Raw genomic sequence first — 17614 nt, 5'->3', positions numbered from 1 at the left:
TATCCCATACAATTAGCAAAAATTAAAGTCTAAAAATGCCAAATGCTGATGAAAGTATGTCATAATCCAATCTATTAATTAACAATCCTATTAGGTACCTGAGCCCAATTTTTTTATTATCATTATCATAAATGTGCAAAAAAGTTTTATAGTGCATTATAAAGCTTAGCTTTCCTATGATTTGTAATTAACCTGACCAAAATATAACTTAACATCTATGTTTTCAGACCTTAAACTAATAATGCAAACATAAAACTTACCATCAATATCAATAGTCTTTAGTGCCTTTTGCATTTCCAAATCACTTATAAAAATCTTGAAGGTGTGATGGATTGTTGGTAGATCATTCACATAAATCTTACCACTCTGAATTTTACTGAAAATTTTACGGGCCTTCTCAAGTGCTAAACACACACACCTAAGCAGTTAGTTAATGCAAATAATAATTATCTTATTTCCCCTACACCCTCTCTCAAGGAAAAACAATAATCACTAAAAGAAGAAAGAGGAATAAATCTTTCTATTCTAATTCTCTGCTTTAAAATCAATCTCATGACTTATGTAGGTATGTCTAAAGTGAATGGCCTCCAAGTCTTTAAGTTTCCTAAAGAACTCTCGAACTGTGAAAAAAATCATGCAAAATTCACATGGTAAAGGCTTCCATAACTTTCCCTGGGAATGTTGAATCCTTCTGTGCTCACCTATCACTTGGTATGTATCTCAGTCAAAGCTCTTGGTATATTGTGACTGTTTGCATGTTAGTATCTCTCACTAAACTGTCAATTTCTAGAGGGCAAGATATTTTGTTCTTTAGTGTCAATGTCTAATTCAGGATAGATCCTCAAAAAATGTCTGGACTGAATTTAGTTCAGTGGATACTACACTTAGTTTTCAAAAACAAAGGTGCTAGATAACAGCAGTAAATCCAGAGAAAGACTAAAATATTGATAATAATGACTTTAATAATAGGAGTTTTAATAGAATATTGGAAATGGAAATAAGGTTTCAGTGAGATGGAAAGTAAATAAATAATTAAGGAAAACAACTCTTTCAAGAAGCTTCTTTGAAAAACGGAGTATAAAATTGACATAGGCCTGGGGCCCCTGGGTGGCCCAGTAAGTTAAGAGTCAAACTCTTGGTTTTGGCTCAAGTCATGATCTCAGGATTGTGAGATCAAGCCCCTCATTGGCTCCACACTCAACAGGGAGTCTGCTTGAGATTCTCTCTCTGCCTCTCTCTTCTCTCTTTAACCCTCCCTCCTCCTGTTCACACTGCTCCCCCCTCTAAAATAAATATATATTTTAAATTGACAATGAGACAATACAGAAGGCCATAGATATTGTTTACAATCCTAAGAGTTTTCCTCACCAGGAAAAATGTTTTCCTTTTTTTCCTGTATTTACATGAAATGATGGATATTAATTAAGCTTATTGTGGAAATCACTTCATAGTATATGCAAGTCAAGTCATTATGCTGCACATCTTAAATTTATATAGTGCTACATCTTAATTATATTGCAAAAAAACTGGGGTATAAAAGATACCTGATATAGGGGCATCTGGCTAGCTCGTTAGTAGAGCATGCAATTACTGATCTTGGGGTTATGATTTTGAGCCCCATGTTGGGCATAGAGATTATTTTTATTTTTTAAAATATTTATTTATTTATTTGAGAGAGAGCACAAGCAGGAGGAGTGGCAGGGAGAGGAAGAGGGAGAAGCAGGTTCCCTGTGGACCAGGGAACCCGATGCAGGGCTCATTGTGGGGCTTGATGCCATCATGGCCTGAACCAAAGGCAGACACTTAACCTACTGAGCCACACAAGCTCCCCTACAGATTACTTTTTAAAAATGCCTAATATGATGACCAGAGTTAAGGTAAGAGGAAAACTATGCCAAATGATTCCCTTAAATATAGAGGAGAAGCCCAAGATATGGGAGAGCTCAGTGTCAAGAAGTGAAGAGTACTATGATTCTTAATATTAAGATACCAAGAACTAAATCCCAGTAAAATCAGTGACTCCAGTGCTTACTAATGTATTCATTAGATATAATATCAGACATTTTTCCAAAAAACTGAACTAGAATAAGCACATATGTTATATTTTGCCTATCTCATCAATACAACAGAAGATATTCATGAATACTTAGTTTACTTATGCTTGCTCACAGGCTATAGCATTTGTCATATCATGTAATATTAGTTGATATCATATGCCATTAGGAGTAAAGAGACACTAACCACTGAAACAATTCCTAAAAAAGCACACAATCAGGAAATTTATTCAAGAAATTCTAGAACCTATTATTACCACTTAATTCTTGTGAGTATAAGTGTCCTTGAGGTACTTCATTATATAATATCTTGTAGAGGCTAGAAATCATTTCCTTTTTCCTGTCAAAGAAATAGCCACATTAGAAAGCAGCACAAAGACAAATCAAAACCATACACAATGCCATTTTTCCACTAAAGTATTAGCAAACCTAGTAATGGCTTGAGATTCTCCAGTCTCTTACTCCATAAAAACCTTTCTTAAAGAACTGTCCAAGTGATAGTGAATCACACATTCTTCATCCCAGAATTCCCACCTTGCTTCTTTTAGGTGTTCTAGGGAGCAGAATTTACCCTAGTCAGTATGTCATGCCCATGACCCACCATCCTTTGGTTGTGGTCCAATTTTTACTACTCTTAATTCAAGTCACAGCAAATTTTCAGAAAGTTATCATAATAAGGAAAAACAAGAATATCTTTGAATAACAAATATCCCAGATTCCACAATCTGCCAGTAAAAACATTTTGAAAAGATGATTTATCTAATCCTATAACATATAAATAACTGAAATCATAGATTTAGGGTTAGGGTTAAAAGAAATCTCAAGAGTCCATCTAGTATAAGATTCTTGTACAGATGTGGAGACAGGCCCAGGGATATAAAGTGAATTGTACAAGAGCCTAAGATAGCATATGAGGTTAATTAGGACTCAATTCTAAGTCTTTCATTTCCGTATACACTGGGCTCAGCTCTACACTACCTTCCTAAGAGCATACTTTTAGTTTGCACAAACTATTTTGCACACTTTATGTGGAAAGGATAGATGATTCCAAAAAGAAAAACCTCAAATCTGAATGCAACAATTAGGGAAAAAAATACAATTATTTAAATACCCAATAACTGAGGAAGATGTACAAAGGGGTGATAAAGTCTTGTGAATGCTGTACTGATTCGGCAACTTGAATAAACAGTTTTCTTTCCTAGTCATCTTCTTTGACATCTTCACTGAGGAAGAGGCAAACTAGAGCCAAATACAAGAATGTTGGTAGCTGAGATCACATTAATAAACCAGCATTATTGGACAATAAACCTCTCAAAAGATAGGCTCATCATATCATATCTAGGTTCCTTACTGATACAAAATTGCTTTTTGTAATGAAATTAGTTTATATATACTAAAATTTGAAATAAACTAATTTTTTTTGCAAAGCCACATTTTTCTAAGTATGCAACTAAATCATCTTCTAATTAATATTGTGTCAATTTATAATAATGGATTTTACAAAGCAGGGAAAATCTATGTTATAGTGAAGACAAGACCACCAGATTCTAGGCTATATATAAGCTTTGGCTATATGAGCAAAATAATGTAAAGAACCAAAAATGTTATTCAAATAACACAGGTAGCTATGCTTTATTCTTATGATTGAGAAAATGATCCACTTAACATGTATGTATAAACATGATTCAAAAGTGGCAAGTAGATAGAAAGCATCACTTTAGAAAATGAGAACTGTAATATTAGGTATCTTCAATTTTACATGGAATCTAGAGCCTTGTCTTTTAAAGACCATGTAGGATGTAGAAAGAAGACCCTACAAAAAGACCATAGAAGATCAGTAAGAATTGGTCCTGAGATCTCACATAGAGCAAAAGTTTAAAAAGGCAATGTTACCACCAAAAGTAGCCTAGGGAAAAAAAAAATACAACAACAAATCAAAACAATTTATCTCCCAAAAGAAGTATGCAAAGTAAAATTTATCTTTGTCTCAGCTCCAGGCTGTAAAAAAAAGGAGAGAAGAAAGAATACTTCTCTTGATTAGTTTTAACTATAGGTCTAGCCACATATGAGCATAGAATTCAAATCTACACTAAATATATGGGATAGGAAAACAGAAACCAAAAAATTCATTTAAAGTGATCCCATGTTTGGGATGCCTGGGTGGATCAGTGGTTGAATGTCTGCCTTTGGCTGTGGGTGTGATACCAAGTCTTGGGATCAAGTCCCACAACAGGCTCCCTGCTTCCAGCCTGCTTCTCCCTCTGCCTATATCTCTCTACCTCTCTCTGTGTGTCTCTCATGAATAAATAAAATATTTTTTTAAAAAGTGGTCCCATGTTTGTAACACCTCTGAAGTGCAGGGCAGAAGCGAATTCAAATTCTCTTGTAAAAGGGTACTCTAAATCTAGACTCATCATGAGATTCCCACAGATTTAGATATAACTTAATGAGTGAGAATCAGACAAAGCAATAAACAGAAGATTTGGATCCCTCAAGGATTTTATATTAGGTTTATCGGATATCTAGAAACAACTATGGAACATGAGCAAAGAACACAAAAGGAGGGATATTATGAGAAGAACCAAATAAAATTTCTGTAAGTAAAAAATATAAGCACTAAAATTAAAACTCAATAGATAGATTAAACTGCAGATTAGATTCAGCTGGAAAAAGAAAATCTAGAAAACAGTTGGGAGAAATTGCCCACACAAAATAGAGAGTGTATCTAAATACATCATATATTGAATATAGTAGGTTGAATGGCAGCCCCACAAAAGATATGCCCATATCCTAATCCTCAGAACCTGTAAATATGACTTTATTTGGATAAAAGATCTTTGCATATGGAACAAAGTCAAGGATCTCAAGATGAGATCTCAATGACAGCTTATAGAAGTAGAAGGAGACCTGAGATACAAACACAAGGGAGAAGACCATAAACAGAGCAAGATGGTGGCCAAGAATGAAGTTATGTTGCCACAGCCAAGGAACCCCTAGAGCCATTGTTACAACAGGAGAAGTATTAACAGAGGGCACAGTAATACAAATAAAGGTGTAATAGAGAAAGAAGGGGGAAATGTCATATTCTTCTGAAAGGGTTGCTTGTTATATTAAAAAAAAAAGAAGAGGAAGAAAAGGAGGAAAAGGGAGAGGAGGAGCAGGGGAATATATAGATACACACACACATACACAATGGAATGTTACTCAGCTAACAAAAAAATGAAATCTTGCCATTCACAACAATGTAGATGGAACTAAAGGATATTATGTGAAGCAAAGTAAGTAAATTAAAGAAAATTATCATATGATCTCACTCACATATGGAAATCAGGAAACAAAACAGGAACATAGGGTAAGGGAGGGAAAAATAAGACAAATCCAGAGAAGGAGACAAACCATAAGAAACTCTAAATCATAGGAAACAAACTGAGGGCTGCTGGAGGGGAGAAGGGTGAGGGGATGGGGTAACTGGGTGATGGGCATTAAGGAGGGCACTCGATGTAATGAGCACTGGGTGTTATTTAAGACTGATGAATCACTCACTGAACTCCACCTCTGAAACTAATAGTACACTATATGATAATTAATTGAATTTAAATAAAATTTTTAAAAAGAAATAAAAGACTAAATTGTGATGGAATGTTTGAAAGCTAAAAACAACACTAAAAAGTAAAATATATATTTTCAGATCATTATTTACCTCAGTTCTTTTAGTATGCAATTGTACTTGTAAATTTTTCTTTCTCCTGACCTTTTTTTCTCCTGAAAAAATCAGAGGATTTTTCTTCACCACAGAAGAATATTGACGTTTCATACCTAAATTGCACAGAAAATTGAAATAATACCTGAATTGCTTTTTTTCTTATTTAAATCTTTTATTTGTAGAAATTTTCAAACATAAACAAAAGTAAACAGAGTAATGTGATGGTTTTCCCATGTACCCATCACCCAGCTTCAATAATGGGCAATCCTATTTCATCCATATCCCTATCCTTACTCCCATTTCTTATTACTTTGAAGCAAATTCCAAGATCGGATTATTTCATGTGTAAAGATTTAAACATGAATTTCTACAAGATGTTTTTTCTTTTTAAAAACATTTAAAACATGATTATGACTCTCAGAAAATTAACAATAATTTCTTAATATTATCAAACAGTGTTCAAATTTCCAATGTTTCATAAACGTCAAAATTTTTTAACACTTTGCATCAGGAATCAGTAGGGTCCCCATTACAGTTTGTTGATGTGTCTTTTAGATCATCTTTTATCTATAGGTTCTTCTTCCACGTCTTTTATAATCATCATCATCATCATCATCCCCAGATGATTTGTCTTAGATATTTTCCACTCTGGATTTTGCTAATTATATCACCATGGTTGTAGAATTGTAAAGACTTGATTGGATTAACGTTTTTTTGTTTTTTGGCAAAACCACTATATAAATGTTAGTACTTTCCATTGGGAGGCGTGTTATGCATAAGTAGTTCTCTAATTGTGTTATTACCTGCTATACTTATACATAATAACTAGACTCAGCAAATCATCAGGGACTATAAACTCTTTATATATAAATCTATCATTCCTTCTTCACTCATTACTAGAATATTTTTATAAAGAGAAACTTCCTCTTGGGTACTATTTGATTACCCAGTGGTATAGTTCATACAGAAAGGCAGGATAATTACTTTATTCTTTCCCTTTATTTACCACTTTTCATAACAATGATTTGGCTCACTTGACAAAATAATTTTATATCATTTTGTACACCTGGATTTACACACATTAAATTCATCTTACTTCCTTGTAATTATTATCCTTATTGATGCCCTAATTATTTCATGTATGATGGGATCCTCTTCAAGTAGGCTCTTGAGTCCTGTTGATGCATCCCTGGTAGGAGTCTTTGTTAGTTTCCTTATTTCTGTAGCACCAGATGCTCCAGGCTCATCTGTACATTTCCTTTCCCAGACCTGCAATCAGTTATTTTTCCAAAGAAATGGTTCCCTTTAATAAATGATCATTCAGACTAAAATCTGGGCACTAGAAGCTGGAATGCTTTTCAGTAATTATCCTGCTTCCTTATTACTTGATTTTTTTTCTTGTTTCTGCTTCTTTTCCTTCTTCTTATTGGACTGTCAAGAACTTTTGTCATGCAAACATCCCATTAAACTATACAACAATGAAATGAGTACAATAAGCCTGAATTAAATTTGAAAGAGAAAATCCCTTAGAAATTGAACACTTTGCTTCAAGTAATCAAAGGTAGACCTACAACTCAAGGACAACCTTAAAATTACTTTGTGTTTCTGGGACTCTGTAGACTAGGAATAATTCTGAGCTTGGCAAGACTCAAACTTGTCTGCCCTCTGGAATCACCTAGGAGCTTTGAAAATACTAACATCTGTGTCCCATTCCCAACTGTATGACTTAGTTATTTTGGGAACGGGCTGATACTTGTAATTTTTTAAAAATAGCCAGGTGTTTATAGTGGCATTATCTACAATAGCCAAATTATGGAAAGAGCCCAGATGTCCATTGACTGATGAATGGGTAAAGGAGATGTGGTATAAATATAAATATATATATATATAATATATATATTATATATATGCAATAGAATATTACTCAGCCATAAAAAATAATGAAATCTTGCCATTTGCAACAACATGAATGTGGTTATAGAGTATTATGCCAGTGAAACCAGTCAGAAAAGGCAAATACCATATGATTTCACACTCATATGTGAAACAAAAAATTATAGTGGGGAAAAAAGAACAAAACCTAGAAACAGACTCCTAACTACAGAGAACAAACTGATGGCTACCAGAAAGGAGGTGGATAGGTGGATGGGTTTAAAAAAAAAAGTGATGGGGTAGATTCTAATGTGCAGACAAATTTGAGAATTACTATGCAAACAACCACAGTCTCATTCCTACCCAGAACCCACATCAATTGGTCTATAACTCAGTCTTTTACAAGAAATAATTTATTAATCCTTACAAAGCAAAACTAAAGACTCTTTAGCAGCCTTGCTATCCAAGGGCTATTTAGGTCATACATAGGACAATGAATGGATTGAATATATAACAGCTTTAGATAAACTTGGCTCTAAACAAAATTGTGATATAAAGGTAATTTTTATCATACACAGCACTCCCCTTCCTTTACAGGTAGCTTGCCCTTTTGACTCTCTATCCCTTTATATTCAATCCCCTGAATTCCTACCCTGAGAGTGACCTTACATTGCCCTTCGCCACTATCCCACCCCCATGAATTTGCCCTATGATTCATCTCCTCTGTAGTTCTCCACTCACAAAGGTAATGACTTTAACTATTTTGATTATGACCCAGAATACAAAATACATTTCTACAAGATATAGTACACATATACAAAGAGACAAAGAACTGAAATAATTTCACAATACTTATTATGTGAAAAAAAGACTAATGTTTTCAACATTATTCTAATTTCTTTTTAAACAAAATACCAGTAGTGACCTCCTAAGTTGATTTCATAACACACAGATGAGTCATAATCTACGGTCTACTGCTACTTTACATCCCCCATCCTCTCTCCATATATCTCCATTGAAAGGATCTTCATATTTCTGAAATAATTATGACTTCCACAATACTATATGATTTTTTAAATCTTTTCTCATTTTCCTAAAGTATAAGTGTATTTTAGTTATGAGTTGCTTCAAATATTTTATAGAATTTGGATGACTTACTATAAATAATGAATAAGTAAAAACATTTATTCTGTATCCTATTCCTCTAGGGCATTGTGCCCTCAGGTATTAACCTATTATATACAATGCTAATAAAAGAAAATAAAGGAACACTTCTACCACCTCCCATTCTTTTCTGAGTGACAAGTTTTATTGTGGTGTTCTAGAAATAACTATCTTGCCTTTCATCATCTAACACAAAGGACTAGTGAGTACCCCCATGACACTATCAGCAGATTTGTCAGCAGAAACCTGCAGGCCAGAAGAAAGTGGTATGATAAATTCACAGTGCTGTGGGGGGGAAAAACTGCCAACCAAAATACCTTATCCTGTAAAGCTGTCCTTCAGAATGGAAGGACAAAGAGTTTTACAGACAAAAAAAGGTGAAAGGAGTTCATCACATTAGATTGGCCTTATAAGAAGTGTTAAAGGGAGTTCTTCAAGCAAAATGAAAGAATACTAATTAGTAACATGAAAACAAATCTTACTGGTAGATGTAAATATATACTTAAATTCAAAATACTCTAACATTGTAATGGTGTAGGTAAAAGACATAAAACTCTCATATAAAGGTTAAAAGGCCAAGGTATTAAAAATAACCATAGCCACAATAATCTGTCAATAGATACACAATATAAAAATATGTAAATTTTGGGGGATCCCTGGGTGGTGCAGCGGTTTGGCGCCTGCCTTTGGCCCAGGGCACGATCCTGGAGACCCGGGATCGAGTCCCACGTCGGGCTCCCGGTGCATGGAGCCTGCTTCTCCCTCTGCCTGTGTCTCTGCCTCTCTCTCTCTCTGTGTGTGACTCTCATAAAAAAAAAATGTAAATTTTGATATCCAAAATGAGGAGGTATAAACATGTTGAACTTTTATATACCTTTGAAGTTACGTTGATATCACTTAAAATAGACTTATAGCTATAAGGTGTTTTATATAAGCCTTATGGTAATCACACAGACAAAAAAACATACAGTAAATACTCAAAAGATAAAAAGAAAGGAATCAAAGAATATCATTAGAAGGGCACCTGGCTGGCTCAGTTGGCAGAGTAAACGACTTTTGATCTCAGGGTTGTAAGTGCAAGCCCCACATTGGGTGGGTGTAGAGATTTCTTAAAAATAAAAAAAAAAATTAAGCATATCACTACAAAAAAAAAAAATCATCACATGACAAAGGGAGAAAGCAAGAGGAAGAAAGAACAAACAAACCCAGAAAATAGTCAACAAAATGGCAATAAGTCCATATCTATCAATAATTACCTTCAATGTAAATGGACTAAATTCTCCAAACAAAAGACACAGAGTGACTGAACAGATTAAAAGAAAAAAAAGACCCAAATATATGCTGCCTCCAAGAGGAGGAAGAAGGAACATACATCAATATAATAAAGGCCATATATGATAAGCCCAGAGCTAACATCATACTAAATAGTCAAAAACCGAAAGCTTTCCCTCTACAATCAGGAAATAAGAGAAGGGTGTCCACTCTCACCACTTTTGTTCAACATAGTACTAGAAATCCTAGCCAGATCACTTAGGCAAGAAAAAGAAATATACGGCATTCAAGTTGGAAAGAAAGAAGTTAAACTGTTTCCAGATGGCATGATCTTTTACACAATATAGAAAACCCTAAAGAGTCTACCAAAAAACTGTAGAACTAATAAATAAATTCAGTAAAGTTGCAGGATACAAAATCAATATACAAAAATCAGTTGCAGAAATTTCTACAAACTAACAACCAACCAACCATCAGAAAGAGAAATTAAGAAAACAATCCTATTTACAATAGCATCAAAAAATAAAATACAGGGGTGCCTGGGTGGCTCAGTCAGTTAAGCATCTTCCTTTGGCTCAGGTCATGATCTCAGGGTCCTGAGATCAAGCCCCACATCAGGCTTCCTGCTCAGCAGGAAGTCTGCTTCTCTCTCCCTTTCTTCCTCTGCCTCTGCCCACTACTTGTGCTCATATTCTCTCTCTTTTTCAAATAAATAAATAAAAGCTAAAAAAATAAAACAATTAGGAGTAGATTTAACCAAGGAGTTTTCAGTTTTAACTCTGAAAACCATAAAACATTAATTTTTTAAAAAAACTGAAGATAAATGGCCAGACATTCTTTATTTGTGGATTAGAAGAATTAATATTGTTTAAATACCGTACTATCCAAAGTGATCTATGGATACAATGCAATTCCTATCCAAATTCCAGTGGCATTTTTCACAGAAATAGAACAAATATTCCTAAACTTTGTATAGAACCACAGAAGACCTCAAAGAGCCAAAGCAATCTTAAGAAAAAAAGAGTAACACTTCTAGAACATAAGCAATAAGCTCTTTGACATTGGTGTTGACAGTAACTTTTCAGATTTGATACCAAAAGCAAAGTCAACAAAAGCAAAAATGAACAAGTGGGACTACATCAAACTGAAAAGTTTCTGCACAGCAAAGGAAACCATCAGCAAAATGAAAACATAAACTACGGAATGGGAGAAAATATTTGCAAAACCATATATCTGACAAATTGATAGTCAAAATATACAAGGAACTCATGCAACTTAATAGGAAATAAACAAATAATCCAACTGGGGCGCTGGCTCCATGGTTGAGAGTCTGCTTTTTGGCTCAGGGTGTGATCCAAGAGTCCTGGGATCGAGTCCCACATCAGGCTCCTTGCAGGGTGCTTATTTCTCCTTCTGCCTATGTCTCTGCCTCTGTCTCTGTGTCTCTCATGAATAAATAAAATCTTTATTTAAAAAAAATCCAATTTAAAAAGGACTTGAATAGACACTTTTCCAAAAAAGATATACAAATGGCCAACAGATACATGAAAAAGGTGCTCAACATCCCTCATCATCAAGGAAATGCAAATCAAAACCACAATGAGATATCACCTCACAGCTGTTAGAATGGCTATTTTCAAGAAGAAACGAGTATTGGCAAGAATGTGGAGAAAAGGAAGTTCTTGTGCACTGCTGGTGGGAACATAAATTGGTGTAGCAACTACGGAAAACTTTGGAGTTTCCTCAAAAAATTAAAATGTAACTACCATATGATCCAGCAATTCCACTTCTGGGTATATATATTCAAAGGCAATGAAAACAGGATCTCAAAGAAATATCTTCACTTCTGTGTTCACTGCAGCATTATAATAGCCAAGATATGGAAACAATCTAAATGTCTATCAACAGATAAATGGTTAAGGATGTGATCTCAATCTCTCTCTCTCTCTCTCTCTCTCTCTCTCTCACATACACACACACACACACACACACACACACAGGAATACTATTTAGTCACAAGAAAGAATGAAATCCTGCCATTTGTGACAACATGGATGTACCGTGAGAGCACTATGTGAAATAAAATAAGTCAAATAGACAAAGGCAAATACTGGATGATCTCACTTATATGTGGAATCTAAAGAAAGCCAAATTCATAGAAACAGAGAATAGAATGGTGATTTCCAGGGGCTGCAGGCAGGGGAAATAAGCATAGGGAGAGGCTAATAAAAGGGTACAGACCTTCAGTTAAAAGATAAATAATAAGGTCTGTGAGTCTAATATGGAACATGATGACTATAGTTGATAATACTGTATTGTAAAATTGAAATTTACTAAGAGAGTAGAACTTCAGTGTTCTCACCAAAAGTAAATAAGATAAATATGTGAAATGAGTAAAAGATGGTAATCATTTCACTATGTAAACATATATTTGTCATCACATTGTACACTTAAATTTATTATTTTGTCAAAAAAAGACAAGCTTACTGACATATGGATAATTGCCCTCCTATAACTAGAAGTCTATGATGGTTTATAGGCTTCTATTTGGTTGTGAGAGAAGTGAGAAAAAAATGGAAAGAATGGCTATCTAGAAATCAAAACTACACTCCGAAGAAATGGCCACAAAAAAGCATGATCCTCTATATTTAGTACATTATGAGAACTTATGAGCTACATTTTTGGTTTTCTCAAACTTGCGGAAGTATAATTCAACTAAGTTCAAAGTTTGACTCATATTTTTTTGGATTCTAGTCTCAAACCCCTATTTTCATGTGAAATTCTCTTCTGTGTTGTTTTAGAAAACTTGATGTCTTTCTTGTTGTTCATATGTCTTGATGTCAAGTTGGTTACAAAAGAATTACAGCCATGATCTGATAAATTCATATTGTTTTTCTGCCTGTGAAGCAACCAAGAGGCAGAGTCAACTATGTTCTCTTTGCACATATAAATTAAATTTTGACATTCTAGGTCAAATCATTCATTGTTGATCAGCATTTTCTCTAAAATGATGCTACCAAACAGAATTTTATCGAAGGATTTAATTATTAGTGCATTGGTACAGATTAGGTACATATTCTAAACACCACCAACTATCTTCAGTGCATTATGCAGCTATAAAATGCCCAATATTCATGAACGTATCTAACAGCTGTTGAATCTGGTTCTTAAGGCATCTTAAGCTTATTTCATTACACTAAAAACTGTTCTGTGAAAGACACTCTCAAGAGGATGAGAGGATGAGCCACAGAGAGTAAATATTTACAAAAGTCATATCTGATAAGGGGCTGAATTTTTTTGTATATTCAAAAAATATACAATTCTTAATAATAAGAAAAAACACAGCCCAACTTAAAAATGGGCAAAAGAGGGACACTTGGGTGGGCTCAGTGGGCGTGATCCCAGGTCCCGGGATTGAGTCCCACATCAGGCTCCCTGCGAGGAGTCTGATTCTCCCTCTACCTATGTCTCTCTCTGCATCTCTCAGGAATAAATAAAATCTTTTTTAAAAAACGGCAAAAGATCAAGGTGTCTGGGTGGTTCAATCAGTTAAGTGCCCGACTCTTGGTTTCAGCTCAGGTCATGAACTTGGGGTTGTGAGGTTGAGCCCCACAAAGGGCTCTGTGCCCAGCATGGAGCCAGCTTGGGATTCTCTCTCTGTGTCTCCCTCTGCCCCTCCCCCACGTGTGCATGTTCTCTCTCAAAAAAAAAAAATAGGCAAAAGATCTTCTTTTTTTTTTTTTTATTGGAGTTCAATTTGCCAACATATAACATAACACCCAGTGCTCATCCCGCCAAGTGCCCCCCTCATTGGGCAAAATATCTTAATAGACACCTTACCAAAGATGATGTACAGACAGCAAAGAAGCACATGAAAAGATTGCTCAGGTCATTAGGAAATTGCAAATTAAAACATCAAGATACCGCTACACATCTATTAGAATAGCCCAAATCCAAAATACTGACAAAACCAAATGCTGGCAAGGATGTGGATCAAGAGGAACTCTCATCCATTGCTGGTGGAAGTGCAAAATGGCATGGCCACTTAGACAGTTTGGTAGTCTCTCACAAAACTAAACATACTCTTACCATATGTTGCAACAATTGCACTTATTGGTATTTACCTAAAGGAGTTGAAAACCTATATGCACACAAAAACCTGCACATTGATGTTAACAGCAGCTTTATTAATAGCTGCCAAAACTTGGAAAAAAATGTCCTTCAGTAGATGAATGGATAAATGAAATGTGGTATATCCAGAAAATGGAACACTACTTGGCACTAAAAAGAAATGGGCTATTGAGGGATGCCTGGGTGGCTTAGGGGTTGAGCATCTGCCTTCAACTCAGGTCATGATCCGGGGGTCCTGGGGTTGAGCCCCACACTGGGGTCCCCAGGGGAGCCTGCTTCTCCCTCTGCCTATATCTCTGCATCTCTCTCTCTCTCTCTCTCTGTCTCTCATGAATAAATAAAATATTTTTTAAAAGACATGAGGTATTGAGACATTAAAAGACGTGGAGTTGTCTTAAATGCATATTACTAAGTGAAAGAAGCTCTTTTGCAAAAGCTGTCATATGATTCCAACTATATGACATTCTGAAAAGGCAAAACCATGGAGACTAAGAAGATCAGTGGTTGACTGTGGTGATTGGGCAGGGGAGAGGGGTGAGATGAATAAGCAGAGCACAGAAGATATGCAGGGCAGTGCAACTATTCTATATAATAAGGGCAACATGTCACTATGCATTTGTCCAAATTCATAGTATGTACAACACTGAGTCAATCCCAATGTAAACTATGGACTTTGGGTTACAGTGATATGCCAGTGTAGGTTCATTGATAGTAACAAATGTACCACTGTGGTGCAGGGTGTTGATAGTGAAGGAGGCTACACAGGTATAGGGGCAGGGAATGTAATTTTGCTGTGACTCTAAAACTGCTCTAAAATATAAAGTTTCTCTTTGAAAGAAAAAAAGCAGCAGCTATATTACTTCTAAATAGACACACACACACACAACAAAAAGGAACTAAAGCCTAGGAGCAATGAACATGTTTAGAAAAAGAGGAATGAAGTTAGAAATATATTCTTTCGAAATTAGGCTGTTTGCTTAAAGCAACTGGAATGCATCTAGTTGATCAAAGGTATATTAATTTTTAATCCCTGAACAAATTACACAATTACACAATTTATAAAGCAGATCACTAAGGGAGTTTAGAGAACCTCTATTTCTGCATACAATGGAAATTAAGGGAACGAATTTAAGGACTTTTAGGATCTGCATACATTTGTCTTACAACAGAGGCACATCTTTAACAACTTGCTTCAAAAAAGCGATCTGATTTGCTGCCTTAATGAGATATTTATTAGGAATGATGAAAAATTTCTTAGAGACATTGAGAAAAATGACTCAAAATAGAAACTAGGAAGATAAGAGGAAGATCTAAAAATATAGAGAAGCACAAAAACCTGTTTATCAAATACCAGATGAACAGAAGCAGTTAAATAGTGGACAGACACTTTAGGATACAGAACAGGAAACAATCTCTGAAACTCCATGGTTAGAGATGTATGAAGTATAAATTATATAGCTAAAGTAAGACAAACTGGTATGCTATATTAATATCATTAATTTATTTTAATTTTTAAGAATTCACCTTCAACATCAGTTTATGAGGGCACAATCAACAAAGTATTAAGTATAAGAATATGGAACAGGTTAATATATATATCACACATCAAAGCACTTAGCAAAAAGCCTTGAAATTGGTGTGGGTTTTTTTGGATTATACTATAGATACATCTTACCTGGTGGCACCAAATCCATTAAAAGCATAAATTTGAAGGGTTAGAACTCTCAGTTGACAATATTGAGTTTTACCTGAGCCCCGTGCTTCCAGAAAACAATAAAGATTAAAGGAATCCCCCTCACCCTTTTGTATTCTGGAACAGGGCTTGCTGCAAAGAACCACCCCCCATATACTTTAGATAAAACTCACAGATGCCCTCCTTGTTTACTTATAACAAGATCAAAATTCCCTTTCTTTGTTTCATGAATGATTAGCCAAACTGTTTTAACCTCACTGATCAATCAGAACAAAATGCTTATTCACCAAGCTTTGGTTAAGCTTCTCTCCTTCTTCCAGGACCCTAAAACACTCTCTGATCTATTTATCTGCTCATGCCATTGTTGACTTCTGTATATAATAGATAGATAGATGATAGATAGATAGATAGATAGATAAGATAGATGATAGATAGATAGATAGATAGATAGATAGATAGATAGATAGATAGCCCTTCTGCCTAGCCCTTGAGATGCTTGCAGATCTTCTGGTCACAGCCTTCTCCCTATTACAATAGCCCCCTGTCCTGCTATTTCAATAAATAGTCCATTTTCTCCCTCGCAATAATCTTTTTTAATAAAGTCTCTCCTTACTAAGTCCAGGTTTGTTTTTGTTTGACACAATACTAGCCAATGGATAAGAACATTCCCTGAATCTTCCATATTACTTTCTAGCTAGATTTCCACATCATCAACTATGAAATCTACAATCTCTCATGTAGGTTTAAATCCTTTATTCTCCTGAAAAATTATCCCAGTTCGTATCCCCCCCAAAATAAATTTCATCATATACCACAGATCTCTTGATACTACACAGGTTGCTGGGATGAGATATTTCAGTATATACCCATAAAAAGACCTCAAAAGTCACCTTAGTTGTTAAGCAAGATCTTGTAACTATATTGCTCTATGAATCTGCTTACTGATTATGGATATGAGCTAATGTAAACTAATTCTTAGTGTAAACTAATTTTTTTAAAAAAGAAGAGGAAGGAGTCTTTAGAAACTGCTTTGAGGAAATATCTGGCAGAATAAAAGTACCTTAGCTTCCATTTTTCAGTTTAGAGGTAAATTTTGCCCTTTGGGACTCAAAAGCCTTGATGAACAAGTATGAATGAGCAATAGCACAAAAGGATTTCCTGTCCAAAAAAAAGAAAAAAGAAAAAATCATATGACTGTTTAAGAGACTTACTTATATTTACCTACCTAAGGTTATCCTTGTAACACAGCATAAACCAAATAGGTATTCCCCAACCCAGATATGTGTGTGAAAGCTGGGGGGAAAAAAGCAGTTAGTAGATTGTAATTCACAGGAGATCATCTAGTCCCTTAACTTTACCTTTTAGTATAAGAAGTAGAGAAATCCAAACTCAAATGACATAAAAAGCAGAAAAATCCAGTTATATTTATTTATTCAAATAAACCCAGAGAAGCAGAACTACTAACATGGCAGCAATCATTGATGTTATTAAATGCTTACCGTGTACCAGACGTTATAATAAACACTTTGACATAAATTATTTCATTTATTCCTCACAAACATCTTTTAAAGAATTATCATTACCTTTATTTTACAGATGAGGAAAATAAAGATTTAGATCAAGTTCCACAAGATTACATAGCCAACAAATAGTGGACTCAGAATTTGAACTTCAGCAGCCTAACTCAAGCGCTCATGGTCTTCAGCACCCTATAATACTGCCTGT

The 17614-nt window shown here is 34.9% G+C and overlaps 1 protein-coding gene across 1 annotated transcript in view; it reads right to left on the bottom strand.

The window, feature by feature from the left end:
• EFCAB13 (EF-hand calcium binding domain 13) overlaps window positions 1-13214 on the bottom strand; it is a 127174-nt gene extending 113960 nt beyond the window's left edge. The window contains 5 exon segments of the mRNA XM_038546015.1: window positions 2312-2394; window positions 3166-3293; window positions 5755-5823; window positions 5825-5870; window positions 12782-13214. Coding sequence (XP_038401943.1) covers window positions 2312-2394; window positions 3166-3293; window positions 5755-5823; window positions 5825-5870; window positions 12782-13011 — 556 coding nt within the window. The 5' untranslated portion in view covers window positions 13012-13214.
• Window positions 13215-17614: the final 4400 nt, after the last annotated feature.

Source organism: Canis lupus, chromosome 9 (assembly GCF_011100685.1).
Source record: "Canis lupus familiaris isolate Mischka breed German Shepherd chromosome 9, alternate assembly UU_Cfam_GSD_1.0, whole genome shotgun sequence".
NCBI lineage: Eukaryota > Metazoa > Chordata > Mammalia > Carnivora > Canidae > Canis > Canis lupus.
This window is presented reverse-complemented; position numbering and strand designations above follow the sequence as displayed.